Raw genomic sequence first — 21158 nt, forward strand, 5'->3', positions numbered from 1 at the left:
CACAGCTGTCAAATATTCTTCTTCTAGTGTAACAACTTCAAAGCAGTTGGGAATACAAAGTACTCAAATTTTGCATGAACAACTGACACATTTCTTCCTCCTTTTCCTCAAAGTGACTTCTAACAGTACTTTTTTAGAAATGTATAACTAATTAGGCTCTATACACTACAGTATGCACATAAAGTAATCCAAATTGAAAGTACTGACTGGAATTTCTTTTCCCTTTGTTCCCAAGTCATGAATGTATCAGCCAGTAATTAATTCTGGGGAAGTTCCCAGACGTTCCTTCCCCAGAAACCCAAATTTCCATAGGTGTTATGTACTTTTAAACATAATTAGTAGCAAAGTGACACAGTGCTGCCTCCACAAGAAGATGTGTTTGGAGTTGGGAGCCAAGTTAGCACAGACAGGAGAATCTCAGTTTTTTTAGTGGGGAAAACAAGTGACAGCTGTGAGACTGCGTGTCAGAATTTGCTGCTCTCATACAATTGCTGCTGCAAGAGTTATGGACCTTTATCACTTCTATGGCAACACTTAACAGATCCGAAGCACCATATATATGATATATAATACTAGCATAAGACAGCTACAGTTCCTGGGAATCATTCACTAGAACTGTAAGGGTGCTTAATAGAACTACAGGAACTTTAAAGAATGCACGATAAACTGGACTTAAGATTAATACTTTTCATTATAGGGCTCTTAAGATGGTCAGCACCACACTGAACCTTCATTTTAAAAAACATGAGCAACTAAAATCCAAAGTGGTGCACATTTTGGTTCCAAGTATTCTGCCACTGCACCTTGGCAAAACTGCAAACCTCTGTGGTTCCATAAGGAAGAAATAAATCTGTATGGATTATACCTTAATGCTCAGCCCTTTTCAGTATTCTACGAGCAAGTAGAATATTGAAGTAAGAAACAACTTTTTAAGGGGGGAAAAAAATAAGATGAAATCTCTGGTCAGTACTTCTCAGCGATGCTGTTTTCCATCTGCCTCAAGCTCATATAAGCTACCCATCCCAAGCATGTTAGGTTTGTACAATTTAACACTACACAGCAATCAGTTTTTCAGCATTTCTACTAATAAACCCCAAATTTCAGACTTATCTGTTAAATAGTTATTTTGTGGTTTAAAAGTTAGGGGTTTATGCCAGAACATTTCGCAAATGAAATCCCAGAACTTAAGTGATCAAGTATTTTTGTACTTAAGCTTTTTTTTTTATGAAGATAGTCTCTTACAACAAAATCCAATAGATATCTTATTATATAAAGCATCTTGCAGTAGCAACTCTATTTTTTCCCTTTAATTCCAATTATCCAAATAAGTATATAAAAGCTTTAAACAGCTTTTAGAAGTGTGAAAATTCTACAGTAGTTTAAAGCTGTATGTGCATATACCCATCAACTTTTGTTATAGTAGTGTAATTTCTGATATTTTCAAAGACTGAATTTAAATCTCCCAACATGTTCACATTTTAGTAAAATGCAAGATACACATTTGTCACTATAGCCTAAATAGCTCCTAAGAATTACTTCATGTAATTCTCCTTGATTTTATTCTATACATAAAGGAAAAAAAAAAATACACAAAGTAAAAATCCCACACAAAGTATCAGTTTGAAAGCCAAAATTTGTTTTAACTTAACCTACATTCCAGAACACCACAAACCTCCAAATACTGTGATGCTTTAGCTATAACACGGTAAGAATGAAGGAATTTTAAGCTTGGCTCTATATGTGTCTTCCTGCACGTAAGCTGAGATATATATGTGATTCTGTTCATCACACATGTACAAATAGACTATTTTACACCACTGGCACCTTCTTCCATTTGTTGCATATATTTTCCCCCCTATTATTAGTGTACTTACCTGGTACCTTTGTTCAGTCTTGGTGTATAATTTAAGATCAACACCAGAACAACTTGCTGATTTTATAAATAATTTTACACAGGAAGAATGCTCCCAAACTAGTTTCATTCATCATAAGTCTTTCTCCTACTATCCCAGCCTTTCTATTCACCAAAAATAATGGATGAACAGAGATGTGTTCAGAAAACTCAGTCTTTAGTTTACAAATTAAAAAGATTCGAATTATTGGCAAGTATCTTTCACATTAATATATGAGGAAGACACAAAAAGGCAGGTCGAGCTGCCACAGGAAAACATAAAAATGATCTCATTTCTCTCTCTCTTTTTTCGTAAAATGAAATCTTAGTTCTCAAACCACAATGAGCAAAAAGAGAAAAATGAATTTGTTCATTCTTTGCAGAACACTGCATCAAGCCAACATTTTCACTTGCAAGTTCTTTCAAAGGCTATACGAAGCCTTAAGGTTTCTCGGGGAACTTTCACACAGCTCAATTTTGTCAAAACTATTGATTTCACAAACAAAAGAAAAAAGCACAGGATGTGGTGAACAGAAAAATATAAAAGTGTCTAAAGACACCTCAGAAAAAAACCAAAATTACAGCAACATGTCCACAGAAAAAAATAAAGGTTATGAAACTTTGCATTTGAAAATAAGAGCAGAACATTTTCAGTTCATTTTTTCAATCATCTTATTACCCTCAATAAAATGAAAGAAGTCACTGAACATTAAGAAACAAACTATATGTTTCTGTAAAGCACCAGAGTAGCCACAAAATAGACTTTAAGAAGCACATAAAACAGAGGCACTGCTTGCCTCTTCCACTCTGTGGTGGATTTCCAATACCGAATCAGATGCACAAATAATTATTTCTCTGGTGAATGCTAAATGCAATAGAATAGTGCCAGCCCCAAATATGTGCTTCCTCAAAAATACATATTTTTAAAGAAGAGAGATTAGGTAAATAACATTCATAATAGCTTAATACTAAGAAGATCTGAAATAACCCTAGACAGGTACATATACCCAGGTCTTGAACAATGCTATCACGATTCATTTAAAATTCCATTATTGACTAAAAGCTTGTTATTAAAATAGCTTACAAAAATAGGCGTTTTCCTATTAATTTACAAGGTTTCTTAAAAGGCTAATTTCATACTTCAACTGATGTTTAAGTGGTTGCTAACATGCTGTAAGAGGACCATTCCTACTTACACAAGCAAAAATATAATGAATTTTACTTCAACTATCAGTACCATTCCCCCTCCTACTGACACCAAAAAAATTCCAACCATGTTAGTTCTTAGATCACTCCAAAGCTAAAACTACTTCAGAAGAGCTGAGAACAGTTTTGGAAGAAGCATATGGGCCTCAGAAGTGCATTAGACTTTAAATTATTTTGCTTACAGTGGTTTGAGAGCAGAAAAATCAGAGGAAAAAACATGAAATATGGAGTACAAAGTCTACATACATAGCAAATGTTACAACGTTAGTGTGGTTTTGTCTTTGCAATTCAGTCCAAATTCAGTTTAAATAGGAAATAATCAACCCAATAACAAAAACATAAAATGAAAAATTTAACATTCAGCAGTTATAGAAATTCAGACAGATTAAGATTGGGACAATGTATCAGCTAGAAATACATCCAGTATCAGTTACACTAAAAAAAAAAAAAAACCTATCTAAAAAGAGTCGGGACTCATGCTGATGAAGTTACATTACTATTCTGTTTGTACACAATAATTTTGCTGTTAATCCTTCTAAATATCATTCTAGTGGATTCTTAGGTTTTTTTGAGTAATACAGGTTAGACATTCGTCTTAAATCCATTGTTCTATTTTATTATCTATAGGCTTTGTACAAGCAAATGCAGGCAAGATGTTTCAAGGAGACGTTTAGCTTACAGTAATTCTGTAGAATGGATTATCAATGTACATGAAGCCTTACTCAAGTGAAGGCACAAAAATCTTTCAATAATTTAATGTTAAGTCATGAAGTGTACAAACAGAAGTGTAAATACCTGCTAAGGTACATCTAAACTTTTAAATAGAGTTTTATTATTATAAACACATTTAGTAAGTTATTCCAATTTAACCAATCTCTATAAACGTAATACAGTACAAACTGAATTTCACTGTATACAAAAATGTTCACAATGGACCTTTAAAATCCTTCTAAACTAAATGTGTAACACTTTAAAAAATGCCAGTACAGTATCACAGTTATGACTATAGGTATACAATAAGGAGAAGTATAGGTGCCATTCATAGGGTGCAGGCACAGAGGCAACTTCATGTTATCTGGCAAAACACAGTAATATGGGGAGTAACTCTTTTCAGCATTACTGATATTTATTAAATGACTGAGACTGTTAAATCCAGTTATGAATATTAATCAATGTAAAGAATGAAACAAAAAAAATGTATGGCAACATACATTTTAGTGAAAATGAAACACACAAACCAGGAGATAACTGTATTTCTTTTATACGCGTGTGTGTATAAATATATAAAAACAAAACTACAATAAAGCCTTTCTTCATTAAGACAACAACGAGACAAAATGTTTACAACTTAACTTGTAAAAAATACCAAATGCTTTCATTTACATGCAGAATACTAAATTTGCCCTTTAAATCAAGTTCTTAGGACCTCTTTTCTTCTTTGCACAAGGGAATCTTACCTACGCAACCCCTCTGAAAGAGAAGTCCCAGCACATGACAAAGGAGAAGGATGTTGCGTATATAAATCCCATCTGAACCGAGACTGAAGCCACAGTTTCTTTTTAAAACTGTGCTTTGGAAATTACAAAATGCGACCTAATGCTATTTGGTATGTTTTCTTGGGGTGACAGGGTAGGAAATCTGTACATGGCACAAAAACTCCGTATCTACATCCACAACACTAAATACACAAAAATTAAAGCTAGATTAATAAAGTATGCCAAGGACAAAAATAAGTTGTCTTAAATTCCAGGTTATTAATGATTTTTAGTATGGCTTGCTCATCTCCACCAGAAGGAAAACACTTTGGAAATGCATCCATCACTCAGCTCAATAGTTACCTCCTCTTAATAACACCTATTTGCAAATATCACAAATACTCATTTGTCATAAAAGGTAAAAATCCAGTTCAACAAAAGAAACAACACTTACTTTTGTTAAATCTGTATTTTTATGTTCTTATACTTTACAAATTAAGAACAAGAGTACCTATTTTTATGCAATTCCAGCAATATTTCTACCAATCCATTTTTAATGACAAAAAGTGGCATTAACAGATACATACTGCCAACTTTATTCCAGCTGCCACATTTCACCTGCCTACTTAAGCCTCTGATTCTCCTTCTCTAGGTTCGTTACTGCTTTGTGCGTCCCATTAGTATACGAATCCAAGACAACATCCCACTTAACACTCAACAGACTAAGAGCATTCAGTATCAGAATTTGTTCTCCCCCAAAGGAGTCAGTGACACAAAAGCCTGACTGAAATACTGACATTTAACTAATACAAATTTGTATTTTCACTTACGAGTACATTCCATTTTACATGATTTCTAAATAGTTTTGCTCTGTTTCAGTTCTGTAAACGAACTTCCATGAATAAATACCACATACAAATCTGGAAATTAAATCTGATGGTAAACATAAGAAATGGAAGTTGGTCAGACAGGCAAGTCTGCAATCTTCAGTTTTAGTGCAGATGTAGTGGGAAATTCTTCTAAAAAGGGAAAAGACCATTGCAGAGAAACTAAAGCGTGTGATTTTTCCAATTGTCAAATATAGGGAACCATGTGTAGCTTGAATTCCTAACCCTCAAAATGGTATATTTTATAATGTGATGAACATTTCTATGTATTTTAAAGCTCCCAGCAGTACACTGAAAAAGAAAATTATTTAGCATGCTACTCTGTAGCTACCTACACATTTGATGCATTCAAGACTGCAGATATATGAAATAAAAGAACGCATTAGTTTGTGAACAACCAGAAAAGAAACAATCCTTGTGTCATAATACATTTGTTTACTAGTCTTCAGAAAGTGACTTGACTATCAGAGGGGGGAAGGAATTTAAAAAAATCAAGGTGGTAGGGAACAACTGATCATAAATCTTATTGAACATAACACCTGAATTTAGCTAGAAGGCAGAAGATACTCACAGGTCACATTTCATAAAATAAAGAGCAAAGTCTGGCTATATTTCCTGTATTTGAGTAAAACTCACTGGGGGGGGGAGCGAACAAAACCAGAAAAAAAACAAACAAACAAAAAAACCAAACAACAAAAGCACCGCCGTACTTGTGCAAGGACAGCATCTGTAGGTACATGTGTTCCCTAAATTGAAATAATCCACACATGACATCTGAAGGTATAAATGCTGCAGTCCTTACACAAGTAGATTTTAAAATACAAAATTGGTATTTTAAAATACAAATAAGAAATAAAACCATACATTTTATATAATCTTCTAAGATTACAAAGAGAGCAGACTTATCAGTCTGGCTTACTGCTTTTTGAAGAATTGGTTTAATCATATTTCATAAAAACTGCAAACATTAATACCATCTAAAATTAAAAAGGTGGCATGAAAACTGCAAATGATAATCACACAAATACTCTCGCCCTCCCGAGACCAGTTACCTGTTGTTACTTACCTATTTTCATGTCAGATGCTGCAAGAAGAAAGTGATTCACTACATACTGCAGGACCATTTAAATACAGACATTAACGGTGTAAATAATCCCAAACTTAGAGTAGTTACTTTTGGTTAAAGCTCAAGAACATGAAACAAATGCTCACCTTCTTTAACGATGACGATATTCTCTCTCTCTGTCTCGTTCTCTGTCGCGATCTCTGTCACGATCACGATGCCTCTCTCTTTCACGGCTTCTTTCCCGATAATAGTCATCATGACGATCTCTACTACGTGATTTGTGGCGCCTACTTTTTTCTCGTGACCTACTGTGGTCCCTCTCTCTGGATCGCTCACGTCTTCTAAAAGAAATTACTTCATTAATTTTTTCTTCAACATACAAGCATGCCAATTTTGTATTCTGTTTGAGTTGCACCAAAAAATTATATGAGAGAAATATCTGTTCACTGTGACGCAGATATGTCTTTGTATATGCACCATAGCCCAAACGATCACTATAACATGGCTGCTAATCTGCATAGTGAAAGTATGTGCCAAAACCAGCTTTGTGCTTTTAATATTGAAGGCAAACTATGCTACTCCTACAGTATCCAAATGAACTAGAGGCTCAGTATTAGTCCTAGCTCTGAAAGGGGCGTTATTTAAGTTTTGAAAGAAATACCAATCTCTTACTTGTACTAGGCAGAAGAGCCCATGAATTTCAAATGTACCTACTCTCAATTTCAAATCGTATGACAAAGGACAACAGACAAAATCATTCTGCCCAACTTTATTTTTTTCCCCAACTCAAGTATATTTCTACTGTGACAAGTGTGGAGAAAATTAGTTTTAAACAAAATGAAAAACGGCATAAATATGCTCAATCTTAATTTTCAATAGCAAATTCTAATAAAAATTATGCACTGGACATCTAAATTGAGGAAGGATAATTCTTTTTGAAGTTTACACATTGCAAGAGTACCATGTAGGAAAGGATGCTAAATAAAACTAATTAAATTTAAGCTAGTCGGATCAATAATGAAAAGAGCATTAATTAAAAGGCAGCTTGAGAAACCCCCGTTTGGTTCTTTCACCCCTTTCTTGTGCCGCTCAGGAAATCACTAAGCTTAGTTTCTTCCTTGTGAACTAGTCCTGCACTACATCTTCCCTTTTATAACTAAGGGCAGATGGAAGAGGAAAGTTTTACCTGGATCCAGAACCATAAGACTTGGACTCAATTCCATGAAGGCAGTCCTGAAGAGAGCTAATGAGCACTTTACAGCGATCATCCGCAGATACTTTGGACTGTTTGATTAAGGAAATTGCAGTTACCAAGGTCTCTATAGCACTTCCATAGTCCCCTGAAAATTATGTAAGATCACGATCAGAAAATTATGCAAATTAAACCAAAGATTTTTATCTGTAATAGTACTACCATTTTGAGCATCTTCTTTTCAACAGCCATTCAGATAATTTACTGTAGAACCAGGTATTAAAATACTGTCCAGATCAGTACTCAGAAGGCAATCTCAGAAACTAACTGGAGCACATTACAAAACCAGACATAGGATGTACCTAAATTCAGCCTCCTATTAGGAAAATGTAGCTTCAGGGCTGCCAGTTTCCTAATAGAAAATACTATAAACTCTTTTCAGTAGGGTAGAATAGCAAACATGTTGATCAAGTTTTACTAACCAGCACTGGCATCTGATACAGCTCTCGAAATGGCACTGCTTGAGATCGCCCTATTTCTATTCATGATTTCTTCAAATTCTGCTTCACTTAGAGGTGTCCTTGCAGCATCCATTTCTCTGCAAGCAATGAAACTTGTATTTAAAAGGTTAAGAAAAACTTCAGAAGGTGATATTGCAAATTTAAGCAAAGTGACAAACAGAAAAGAAAGCAGGATCTGGGGATCTGGGTTTGTTTTTTGTTAAGGACCATGTTACAAGTATAAAATCCTGAAAGCTAAAAATAAAATTTAAAAAAAGGTAAAAAACAATTAAGAGATTGCTGTATAAATAGACTTATTTTTGTTTATCCCATCTATTTTGAAGATTCCAGCAGCACTTAATATTGTGCTTTACAAATATTTATAATTTTCATAAAATCCTTGAAGGTATGTAAGTAGATATTATCCCAATTGAATGGATATGGAAATACGTGTACATAGGCAATGCAACTTTGAGCAAAATTAGAGATCATTTTTATAACAATACTGGAATTAGAACTATATGATCCTGTTTCCCAGATTCTAAGTAAGACCAGAATGCTATAACTCATAAAAAGCAAATATAGTCCATAATCTCTAAAACACTCAATTTTCTGAATGATACTTCAACATTCTACAGCTTTTTTTTTTTTTTTTTTAAACTTTCTGGTTTAATTCAAGGTTCTCTAATCTGATCTCCGAACCAGTCACAGTAAGGAGGAAGCAATAAAGCAGAATCCTCATAGTCATTACACTTTCTTACTTTAATTATCAGCTACCTGTATAGATCTTCCAAAGTAACAGAAATTAACCTATCCAAAAATTTTCCCAAAAGTTTTGCAGTGTCCTACTAGCCAGTCTCTTTATCATATATAAAATTTGGAGAAATGTGTTAGAGGCAAATGTTCAGACTATTAAACTGGCCCACTGCTTAATATTTCTAGAACAGTGTTAGTTCTTCTGGTAGAAAGAAAATGCAGAATAATAAGCAATGCTATCCTCTTAATTGCAAGAAGTGGAACAAGATCCTATAGCCAGTTTAGCATAAGAGGAAATGTCTAAAAATTCATACCTCCCTGAGTTTTGAGTATTATTTTTCGTGTGCCTCCCATAGAATGGAATATGTAATTTTTCTCTTATGGACATGTTATTTCCAGTGAAACGCCTATGATATATAATTAATGACAATTTAAATAGTTATGGATAATAGTTTTAACATTATTAATGAAAATACTGGACAGTATGTTATACTGTCCTATTCCCACTCCTTCCCTCCCCAGACATTCTACAAACTGCAGACAACCTGAATTTTGTCCATCAAAAAAACCCCAACACCTTATCATTTTATTTCAGGCAATTAAGCCAAATTCTTGAATTCTATAGTTTCTGTATGAACACAGTATGTACAGATGCGTGGGGTTTTTAAAATCCATAAAAGAATCAAAGTGTCTTTGCAGAAAACATTTTAAGCAAGAGAAGTGTCTCTCATGCTAGCAGTAAAATCACAACTGAAAAATCCAAACGTAACTAAGTATAAAGTGTCTGTCTTACAATTTATCCCAAAATTTTCTGTGATGAATACAAATATGGTGAAAATCAAGAAACAGCAGCAAGACAGAGATGCCTGAAAGCAGATGTAAAAGATGTTTCAAACAAGATGTGAAAAACTGTTTCAAACAAGATGTGAAAAACTTGACAAGTCAAGTCAGAGAAACTCAAAAAAACACTGTCCCAGACAGGATTAACCACAGGAAAAGCCACCGCTGCAAGACTGCACCAAATGAGCAGAAGCATCTTGACAGGAAAGGAAGACAAAAATCTTCCAGTAAATTCACACCTGACTTTTGAGACAAAGACTAACTTTGAATTGAATCCCAAAGAAAAAAGGGACAAGCAGAGCTGCTGGAAGGTGAAAATGGTATAAGCTTGGTATGGCACTGTACTCAACACACACATTCAAAAAGCAGAACTCCAGAGCATTCTAAAAAGACAGTCTGCAAAGCACAATGGTAATGGTACGGTCAGAATTTCAAGTTAAGACAGAAGCACAACCAGAAGCTGCTGCATAAGAAGTGACACGTTTGCTTATAGGACAAATGGAATGATGACACTGCAAATACAAACAGTGAAGGCAAAACAGTTCAGAGCTGAAAAGGGAAAATGAGATTACTAGTGTTGCATTTCAGGATTTTCTTGCTGCTACAAACACGTTTGAGAGATATTTCATCGAGAGAAGCGAAAAGGGACAAATCAGAAGACCATTTGGATCCCTTCCAGCCCTATTTTCCATTATTTCTAAGATATGCTTTCAAAAGGAAAGTCAAATCCTTCCTAGAAGAGAAGTAAAATTTGCTACCAAGCACATTACAAAGGCACTCACCTTCCAGGTGGCCCATAGTCACCTCTGTCATAGGGTGGAGGTCGGCCATACGGGTCTGTCGGAGGTGGGCCCCGGCTGTCTGAAGTAGGTATGCCACTATTGGCAGGTGGGGGAAAGAAAGCTGGATTCACATGTGGTGCAGGTGGTGGAGCACCTGGAGGTGGCCCAGGGAGATGTGGAGGAGGAGCAAGAGTCAGGGGTGGGCCAAGAGGACCAGGCGGACGAGGGGGAAATGGACCTGGAGGTGGAGGTGGACCCTGCTGAGGTGGTGGTGGACCTGGTGGTGGCCCATAGCCTGGAACAGGTGGTGGAGGGCCTGGAGGAAGTGGCCCAAGTGGAGGCTGACCAAAGGGCTGTCCTGGAAACAGAACTGGTGGTGGTGGACGGTCACCACGATTAGGAGGTCCAGCTAACGGAGGTGGGAGGACTTGACCAGGAGGTGGAGGGCCTGGTGGGCCTGGTGGGCCAGGAGGACCTAAAGGTGGACGTGGGGGAGTTTGTCCAGCTAAAATATAAAAAAATAAAATAATTTTTAAAAAAACAGAGTTAAGAAATATAAATAAAGACTTAGAATAAATTTTTTTTGCCTTTTTTTTTACACTTAAAACCAACCAAAACATGAAAACAACCCTCACTAAACAATTTGCAACTTACAGAAGACATGCATGGTCCCACTTTGGGTCCAGTAGCTTAGAAAATTTTTAACAGTTACTTAACTAACAATATCTAAAGAGAACAACATTAACTGGAAAACTGACAACTTGCCCCACTCCATCATTTAATCACCTCCTATTCTTACCAACCCCCCAAAAAACTTACAAAAACTAGAAAATGCTGCACCCTACTTATATCTGCAGCTAGTCTTTCATATGGGGCATAAGATGGAATACATATTAAAAATATGGGGAAAGCTATATTGCAGAAGGTAAATGCAGTATCCAAACGTATTTTAGGTCCTCATCAGTGGTTTTTCAATTTGACCACGTTCCTTTGCTTGTTAGTAGACAATCTACTACTGAATAACATTTATTAAAAATACTTAAGCTGAAATGAGAACTACACTGCAGTGCAAGCCTGACTGTTTAACAGAGACTTCTCCCATATCAGATACCTGACTGAACATGAACACCTCCTCTTCACATTTGTGGTATTCTAAGTGCCAGCTAACTGGCTTGTCAATGGGCATGAATCAAAGCTGAATTTCTGATGACGTGCAAACTTGTAAGGCAGTAAGAAAAATAATTGCTTTGCACTCTGCGACACAGGCATTCTCGCCCCATATAGCAAATCAGAAAATCTGAACTACACTGCACTAATAACAAGTCTGCTTGCTAACATGATCTTAATTTTTTCATACTTTGAAAATACATACATTGACACATTACAAAGGCTGTATCTAAAAATGTTATTACATTGCTATCAAATTTAGTAAGTAAAACTCCCTGTTTGAATATCGACAAAGAAATACTGTAGAATCCTACAATCCAGCTGAGAACACTGATTATAGCACATTACTGGATTGCCTTGATCTTTGTAATTCCCCAAATAATGCCACATTAATACAAGAAAGCGCAAATGAAACTGTAACTCCACACATGAATTACTGTACCTGGGAAAGGTGGTGGTGGCCCTCCTGGCCCTGCTGGTCCAGGGAATCTGTCTCCACCGGGAATGGCACCTGGAAAACGACCTCGCCCTCTATTACTAGGTGGAAATGCTGCTCGTGAACTTCCTCCTGGGGGACCAGCTTTACCTTCCCCAGACATCTGGCCAGATTGTGTGGCTGCAAAAAGCCAAAAAGCAAAAGTGTAATTATATGAATCAAAATAGGCTACAGCTTTTCAATTCTTGACCTGAAATTTTCTTCAGTGCTAAAGCATGATCTTATGAGCATCAACTTGTTCCTCGGTAACCAATCCCAAAGCTATTTGGGGAGGAAAGAGTGCTTTGCTAAACTATGGCAGTGGTCCAGCACCCCCATACTGATGGAACAGCATCTGGGGAGACCATCTGTCTTTCCTTCGATGCAGCCCAAGGCCACAACAGAACATATTTACACATTAGGACTGGGATGCACAAGACAAGGTGCTGGAGGAAAGCACAACACAGAATCTCTTTTCTCCATTTCATCATAAGCATAGCTTAACCAGACATCATAATTCAGTCCAATTTGTCTACTAATGTTAAATTTCTAAATGCTGATGTGTTTTAAAAAAAAATAAATCTGCAAGAAGATGAGAAAGCTTCTCCAACTGTAAAACAAGAGTTTCACAAAGCTGCAGCCTTCTTTCAGTGAGTGCTCTCTCCTGCTAAAACAAAAGATCTTCAGTATTTTAAATTATTTTTTTTAATTTTTACTTTTAAGAGGATCATCTTTAAATAAATCTGCAACTTTATCCACCTTACTGGAAGTACTCTATCGCTATTTTAAACCTGTGTAGAAATTATTGGATGCTAAGAGAAAAGCTGTTGGAATAATCTCCTATTTTTCCAAGAGAGTACATGAGAAAAGCTTACTTTTCCTTGACTGCATCTCAAACTGACTCAGAAATTGTTTATTACATGGAGTCACAACAGGATTCTGCCCATGCAATTCTCTTTTAGGCAATAAATCCATCAGCTTTTTGGAGGATGCTTCTGATCCCACACCCACAAGGGCAAACCTGAAAGAAAGAAGAAAAAAAAAAAATTACACCAGTTTTTCTGTTTCTTGGATATCCTGATGGACCATGAAAAAGGTTACACACAGTAAGGAGAATACTTGAAAACAAAATACAGAAACCATCTCACAGGTCTTAGTCCAGTTTTCAGAACGGATACAATAATTAATTCTAGGACATATTAAAACCACCACAAGTACAAGATGCATCAACATATATCACAACAAAAACAGCTTTTTGGTAGAGTATCAATACTCTATCTCAGAATTCATATGACCAAGTTATTATTAAGCATTCACTATTTTCTCATTACTACTAAAGAGAGAGAAAGGCACGTTCATGCAAGGAAGATTAGGTCGCCAGTGAAAATACTAACTGAAATGTAGGAATAGACTCATAACAAAGATTGCCAACAGGATTTAACTCGCAAAATAACAAGACACACAATACTGTCATAAAAATTTATGCCTGAAATTTAAGTCATTAGTATGAAATTATATACCAAATCATTGTTGGCTATCAATAAACAAAGATTATCAGTATTGACAGTTATGAAAATTGACAACCCTTTCCCCTTTTCCACCCTCCCAAACTTCAGCCTATTTAGAGTAAAAACAAATTATAAGTTCTTACCCTTTAGACTGGCCATTAGCGCGGTTTTCAAAAAATTTTATCTCCAAAATATCATTTACCCCCAGTGAATGAACCGCTTCAGTTAAGTCTTCATCTGTTGTCCACTGAAAAATATTTTTAATATTCAACTATGAAAGCTTATCTAAAACACCACGAAAAGGGCAACTATGTTTGGTGTGAACTTGGTCAAGAGGAATATTTTATTCAGGCTGTCAATATTTTCTGACTTTTGGAGAGCAGTCACTTATATTTTACAATCCTCAGAAAATTAATTTTAAAAATATACACACTTCCTCATTTGTTACACTGCATCAACCCCTCCACACAGTTTACCAGCTACAGTTTACCAAAGAAAAAATATTGTATTTCAGTAACACTTGTATTCTGAGAGCACAAGACTTCAACAGAACTATTTCAGTAACTGTTACTTTTTCAACACCCAAACCATTTTTTATCCCACTGATTCTATTGTTTCCACACAAAAGTAAATTTTAAATGCCTCGCTAAATAGGTGCTCTTTATGAGAGCTTGGACTAATGAGAGTTTAGTGAACTACATATTATTTTCACAAAAATAGCAGGATTTCCAGACAAAAGAAGGGAAACTAAAACAGAAACTATGGTTAGAAACAACTGTTTCCACTTAACCATACCTACTTGCTGTAACTTCCTATTAATTACTATGTAACATTCAACAATTTCACTCATATCTGATGGTACAGAAACAGACCAATACTTATAGTTTTCTTCCTACTCCTGTAACTCCATGACCTCTTTAAATTTCATATGGGAAGTGCAAATCAGGCTTTTAAGATTCTGAACTACTTATCTGCTCTCTCTCAAATCAAAGCTTCTTTTAAAAATTCAACAAATTACTTTCCTGAAAGCTACATGCAAAAAAACCCACACAATAGCAATACCAAAGTAAATAAATCCACTTTTTGTGGATAACTTCATTTGTGAAGCCAAATAATGAGTAATAACTACATATCGCTGCACACTGGGCCACTCACTTTAGGAATTGTGACACTTGACTTGGATGAGTTCAGCTAATTCATGTGCATTTTACCAATTCCATTCACGTATTTTGAAATGGTACAACTGTTAAGTCAACTGCTCCTTTACTTACTTATTAGCTCCTAAAATTAGGATACTGTAATAAGTAATGAAAAGACACCTAAGCACCCACAAAGCATTCTTTTCCAAGTTTAGCAATAGTAAGAAATTCAGGTGGGAAAAAAAACCTTGAATGAGAACTTTTCATGCATGGACTTGGAAGAATTTGACTTCAGATAAACAGATCTATAAACTCCAGTCAATTCAGCTACGGACCACCTCTTGCACTTTGCTTAACAGCAACTGGTTTTAAAATGCCATAGTGCTAACAAAAGTAATTGTCTTAAGCACAATTGCCGTTCAGTGAGTTATCCCAGACTTGTTACTCCTAGGACAGCAGAAATAAGCCTCAAGGCAAATATCTGAAAACAGTTTTGTTCAAGACTCACTGCCCTGGAAAAAGGTGAAATGTAATTTCAAGAAAATCCCAGAGAACCTTCCAGTTCCTTTTCAAACTCAAAACTTCAGCAAGGGTTTACTAATAAATGGGTTCATTCAGTAGCCCTAAAGTATCTGCAGGCATAAAGTATTTGGTAGTTTAAGCTTGTTCTTCTCTTTCATTTAGTTCTCTGAAAACCTTAAGAAGACGGTAACACAAACACCCCTTCATAACACTTCAAACACAGCAGGAAACTTTACAGTTCATATTTACTGAAGAGATTCTTGATTTTTTTAGATATTAAGACAGCTCCAGACAGGCTTACTAAATTTCAGATAAAAGGAAAAAAAAAACAAACCAAACACAAACCCACACACAACAAAAACACACCGCTTGCTTTGCTGTACTCTTAATATTTCATATAAACTAATTTGTAAGCCAAAAGTATTTACAAAGAACTACATTCATAATTTTAAAATTCCTGGCTACAGCTAAATAGTAATAAGATACTTACCCAAGTAAGATTTCCAATGTACAAGGCAATTCTCTTTCCAGTATATGTATAGACAACATTTGGTGCAGCTCCTTTACCTACGTCATCCCCAACAGATGGTGGGAGAGAATCCATGTAATCACGATCTTCTGGGGCATCTCCATTATTTGCAGATGGAGAAATTACATCATCATATAAATCAATCTGATCATGTCCACCATATTCAGCTTCCTAAAAATACAAAAGACACCTTGATTATATTTAACATTAAACACTCTTAAAACTTACTTGAAACAAAATGCTGTGATAACTGCCACATTCCACAGACTTGGGGAGTCTGATCCAACACCTACATAACATCCCTGCTGAAAAGCCAACCCCCAGTTTCACCCACATTGAAAGTATATAAAATTCTTATTATTTCTGTTATATTCTAAACTGACAGGGAAACAAAAATCAAAAACCAAAAGATATCTCTGGCCACTGTTTTGCACTGCAATACTTTTGCCCTTGTAATATAAACAGACATCCAAAAATGCACAAGCCCTACTCCCAGAATTATAGACATTGGCAAGTGCAAGCAATGTGCAAATTGAGAGGCTAACATCCACTCTCAAGCAAATCTTTTTGCATCAAAACATTTAGCAGAGTGAACAGATCAAGTTACAACAAGAGCCCCACTGACAAACACAATTCTTTATATTTCAGAATTCTACTGCATTCCTAACTTGATTTTTATATCCTCATTTACAGAGGGGCCAGACAGGGACACAATTCTATTTTGTGTCATTGAATTTAATAAAACTAGGGCTACAGAGGGACTATTCTACAGCATCACAGCTGCCTCTCAAACATTTTGGTTCAGAAAAGCACTGAGGTGTTTTGGAGTGAATCACTCCCTTCTCCCGTGGGCTGGTACAGGTTACAGGACAGTTCTGGCCAAGTGAACCAGAATCCTTTTGGAGAGAAGGGAAATGAGAGTTACTTTCCAGACATTTTGCTTCATGTGCTCAACAACTGCATCCTAGCTCCTAAATGGGAACAGACAGGTCAAGATCAATCAGTGGTGCTTCAGACAGCTTCGATTCCTAAGTGTGCTAGGAATATTTGGTCCAAAAGGCCAGACTAAATTTAGTCTGAAGTAGACTATGCAAACAGTGTGTTAGGCAGACAGAGGGACCTGAGCACCGACTGCCTCGATCTGTTGATGTGCCATATTACTTTTTATTAGAGATAGCTATACTGTCATCACAGATGACAGATCATTAGGAGAAAGGTAAAACGTTGACTGTAAATGATAACAATCTCCTTAAAAACAGGCAAAAAACCTTTTAAAACAGTGTAACCTTAATCAGCAGGATTGCTTAATTCCAAACATGAATGAAGTTGGGTGCTATATATTTATATTAAGGAACTATTTTTAAAACAAAGACTTCTTCTGGTAGTTGTCATTTTTCATTGTAGACACTGTCATTCATCATATTCAATGGTGACCAACTCCACAACAGGATGCTGCTACCCTTTTCTAGTATCATAGCAACTACTTATGATAGACCAGCCCAATTTGTGTGAGAGGCATTATCTACATTTCTGTTGACAGGAAGGCAGTAACTTCTCAGTGAACAACAGTGGTATGGCAAAGCTTCGGAGAGCCAAGCAGTATTTAACATTAACCTTCAAAGCTTTTATATATTGACTTTCACAGGTGGCTTTGCCACATGCAAAAGGTGAGACTTCAAAAGCCTGCAGAGGGTTCCTGGACTCTTCCACCCCGATCCAGAACAGAAACCCCCTCACCAGCTTTTGATATCAAGGGATATTTCAGCATCCGGCATCTTGTGAACATGTATCAAGAAACCCAAACAAGCATCCTAGATGGAATAGTTTAAGGTACTAGATATAGTAACTAGAGAGAATCAAGTTGGATTCCACAGAAAACAGCCTGCAAAGCTAACCACCTTGATTGAAAACCCAACGTATCTACAGCAGTCATCAGATGATCCGCTGTTTTGAAAATACTAACACATTCATTATCAACTGCTGCTCATACAAAGAAAGCATAATTAAATTAAAACAAAACAAAAACACACACACAAAAAACCCAGATAACATAAGTTTTGGCACTGTCAATCACATAGATTTGATCCTCAGTAAACTGCACTGTCCCAATACACTCTAAACTTCAACAGAAAATTAACCTCTCTTAATGTGAGTTTATCATCATTAAATCAAGGGTTTCATATTTTCACCTCATCTCTCTAGTTCTCTGTCTCAGTTTGATTCCTCATATCATCATAGCTAATGAAAGCAGGCTCAAAGAACTGCCTGGGACAAGCTTCAACACGACATCTTACAGCAAGATTAAGGATGATATCACAAGGCAATTTAAGAAATCCTCTACTAAACATGCAGTGATACTAGTCACCTGAGTGAATGGATGATGACTTCAGGGAAGCAGAATTTAGTTTTGGTAGACAGATCCAAGCAGGCAGCCACCAGTCTTAGAGCAGTTGTACACTAACCTATCTCTCTGAAAAGGCTGAGGTCAGAACTGCCAAAATACCAGAGCAGGCAGCAGTGCACAGCTCTCCTGCACTTCCCTAGTGGCAAGAAACTCCTCTGAAACAGATCAAGTTTCTATCACATAAACTTTCAGGTCACGATCGAAGGAGGGAGAGAATTATTAGGGCAGCATCATCTGCATATAATTTTTCAGGGGCCCAAAATGCCCGACAGCACAAGTTCCTTAATTTAAATCAACAAAGACACAACAGAAAATCTGATGTTGTTCCCCATAATCTCTTCCTACATCACGCATGGAATTCATTCAGTTACCAGTCGTCAACAAGGCGTGTGGTTCAATGATTAAGAACGATCAGAGTCAGCAACTGCAAGTGCAGATGGAAGAGAGGTGTCTCGATGACTGTTGCACAAGACCCAACAACCCTTCCTCCTTCACATGTATACCATGGAAATTTAGTGTCGTGGTATACACACTCTTCTTTCCTAGATGTAGAAGAGCGTGAAAAAGAATACAGGAAGTGTTATTTCTCTAGTCTTAGCTATTTCAACAAATTTTCTGCCCGTACCAGGAATTAGTTTTGACCTCTTCTGACTTCCTTACTTAAGAGAAGACCATCAAGCATAAAGATAAATTATTTCCGCTCAATTATAGTCATTCACAATGTTACCAACATATTAAGAAACAAAGTTAGCATCATTATTCCAGCCTCCTCCACAACTGACTCAGAGTAGCAAGACATTTCAAAAGCCCATGTTTTAACTTGAGTACTGTCTGAAATACTAGATCATTTGCTCTGGAAAATCAGGACTGAAATACCACAGCCTGTGCTATTAAGTGGGACTGAGTGAATCAAAATGGTACTGAAAAGCTCTCAAAGATTCATGCCAGACTAGCTGTTAACTTCCAGTTACTAAACCCTTCCTCGGTATTTTGTATTTCAATTACTGTTTGCACTGTTTTGCAACATTCAAATATGAAAGCCAGAAACACATGGAACATCGTGGTCATGTCCAGAAGCAACAAATTAAGAGTGTTATTTTTTTTTTCAAACTTAGCAGCCATACTCCTCTGAGTTGCAGAGAACTGGTCAAGAAAAAGCAAATTATCCAGCTTCTCCCTTAACACTTTTTTAATTCAAGTTACAATATATGTGGCCGAAAACTCTAAACACTTGTTAGCATCCTAACTTTTAAAAACGTTTGTAGGTCCTGAAGAACAACAAGTTAAAGAGATAAGCAAAAAAATATTTCTGGTCTCAATTAGCTGTCTGAACACACAGATTGGAACCTTAACAAAACAGCAGGCCTTTGATGTTTGTAAAATAGCACACTGCCTGTGGCAGAAACATCCACCATGGTAGACAAGTTTGTTAGACCATAAGATTCACATTTATTCTGTAAGCCCAAAGGCCCTCAGGTCTACAACTGGCACACCACTAAAATTTAAGCAATCTGATCCCTTGCCAAATAGAGTAACTAAAAATTCACAAGTAGTCGAAAACATAAATTAAATGTAAGTAGTATTGCTGTTTGCATTAGAATGAAGCAAAGAGGCATCAGATGAGATGGCCTGAGGTTTTCTTTGTAGTTTGATATTTGCAAATATACAAAGGTTATCTCTTCCCCAGGCCCATTTCAGCAGATCAACAGTACTGACGAAATTCATGTGCAATAAGGTATTGCACATACATTTTATAATAAATGCAGGTCTGCCAGTTTATGTTTTTTATGACCAGGACAGCCCTTCCCATCTGAGGGGAAATTTATTACACCACAATGTGTCCATCTCCTCACATAATGACACAACAGTCTTCCTGATATAAAGGCCATTTTTAACAGCTTGTTTTATGTGGTCATTAAATGCTAGCTTTTATTATTAATTACACAAAAATATTTTTCTCTCTGTGTTCTAGACAAGAAATCAAGAGAGTAACTAACATATTCCTAAGAATCTGTAGCCACAGAGGTTTCCAGATAATTAGCCTCTTAACTGGTTACTCCATCTAAATCACTTTTATTATCCAGTTACAAAATACAAAGTCGAAGCTCTTTCATTTCTAATTTGTTAGCATTTAAATATCAAACTAGAACACTACAGGCATGTTTAGACGTATCCACAAGACAACTATGCGAGTGTACTCATTAGAGGATAAACTAAAGCAAGCACTTTTTCCACAGCATTAAAATAAGAGATCGTTCTGACCAAGTAGAGGATACGAAACCATGTAAAATTTCCCATATGTATACATATAAAATTTATTTTACTGCATAAGATGACAGTAAATTATAATGTATAAGAAAAGCAGTTTTTTACTGCTTAATTATGTGCATGTGAAAGAAAAAAAAACAAACTGGGAAATGTAAAGCTTATTAGAGCACCAAAGAACTTGATGGTTCATATTGTTAGGACTGCAGGAAAGTAACAGAGTTTACTGGCCAAAGTTGCAGGCAACCTTGAGATCCAAGCTGGCCTCATGCACAGGCTCCTCATTATCTTCGTATCACGCACAGATATACTCAGGTTTCATGTACAGAAACACATCCTAAAATCTGGTAATCTTTCTGTGGTCTTCTGGCATCAAGAGAATGCCAGTCTCAGCCGCTTGTATGCAGATAATGCAGTTCTCATATGAAGCACATTATCTCTTCTTCTCAAAGAGCAAGAGGTGAAACATGTAGGGAGATGGCCTAAGTAGAATATACCACACGATACCTATTTCTTACAGGTCACAAGCAATGTACGCAGGCAGCATTAAATTT

At 36.3% G+C, this 21158-nt stretch overlaps 2 protein-coding genes across 6 annotated transcripts in view; both read right to left on the bottom strand.

Annotated features, from left to right (window-relative positions):
• Positions 1–21158, bottom strand: part of CCT2 (chaperonin containing TCP1 subunit 2) — a 161805-nt gene that overhangs the window by 117447 nt on the left and 23200 nt on the right. The gene's annotated exons all lie outside the window — the stretch shown is intronic.
• Positions 1–21158, bottom strand: part of CPSF6 (cleavage and polyadenylation specific factor 6) — a 28436-nt gene that overhangs the window by 4079 nt on the left and 3199 nt on the right. The window contains exons 2-11 of one of the 5 annotated variants that reach the window (XM_065636697.1): positions 15897–16106; positions 13889–13992; positions 13113–13258; positions 12205–12378; positions 10596–11100; positions 9288–9380; positions 8200–8315; positions 7712–7865; positions 6672–6866; positions 3968–5591 (exon numbers count right to left, since the gene is read on the bottom strand). In XM_065636697.1, coding sequence (XP_065492769.1) covers positions 6677–6866; positions 7712–7865; positions 8200–8315; positions 9288–9380; positions 10596–11100; positions 12205–12378; positions 13113–13258; positions 13889–13992; positions 15897–16106 — 1692 coding nt within the window. In that variant the 3' untranslated portion in view covers positions 3968–5591; positions 6672–6676. Of the gene's footprint in view, positions 1–3967; positions 5592–6671; positions 6867–7711; positions 7866–8199; positions 8316–9287; positions 9381–10595; positions 11101–12204; positions 12379–13112; positions 13259–13888; positions 13993–15896; positions 16107–21158 lie in introns of those variants that run through there. The other 4 variants (XM_065636705.1, XM_065636688.1, XM_065636721.1 and 1 more) reach the window with 4 other exon arrangements.

This window comes from Caloenas nicobarica, chromosome 1 (assembly GCF_036013445.1).
Source record: "Caloenas nicobarica isolate bCalNic1 chromosome 1, bCalNic1.hap1, whole genome shotgun sequence".
NCBI lineage: Eukaryota > Metazoa > Chordata > Aves > Columbiformes > Columbidae > Caloenas > Caloenas nicobarica.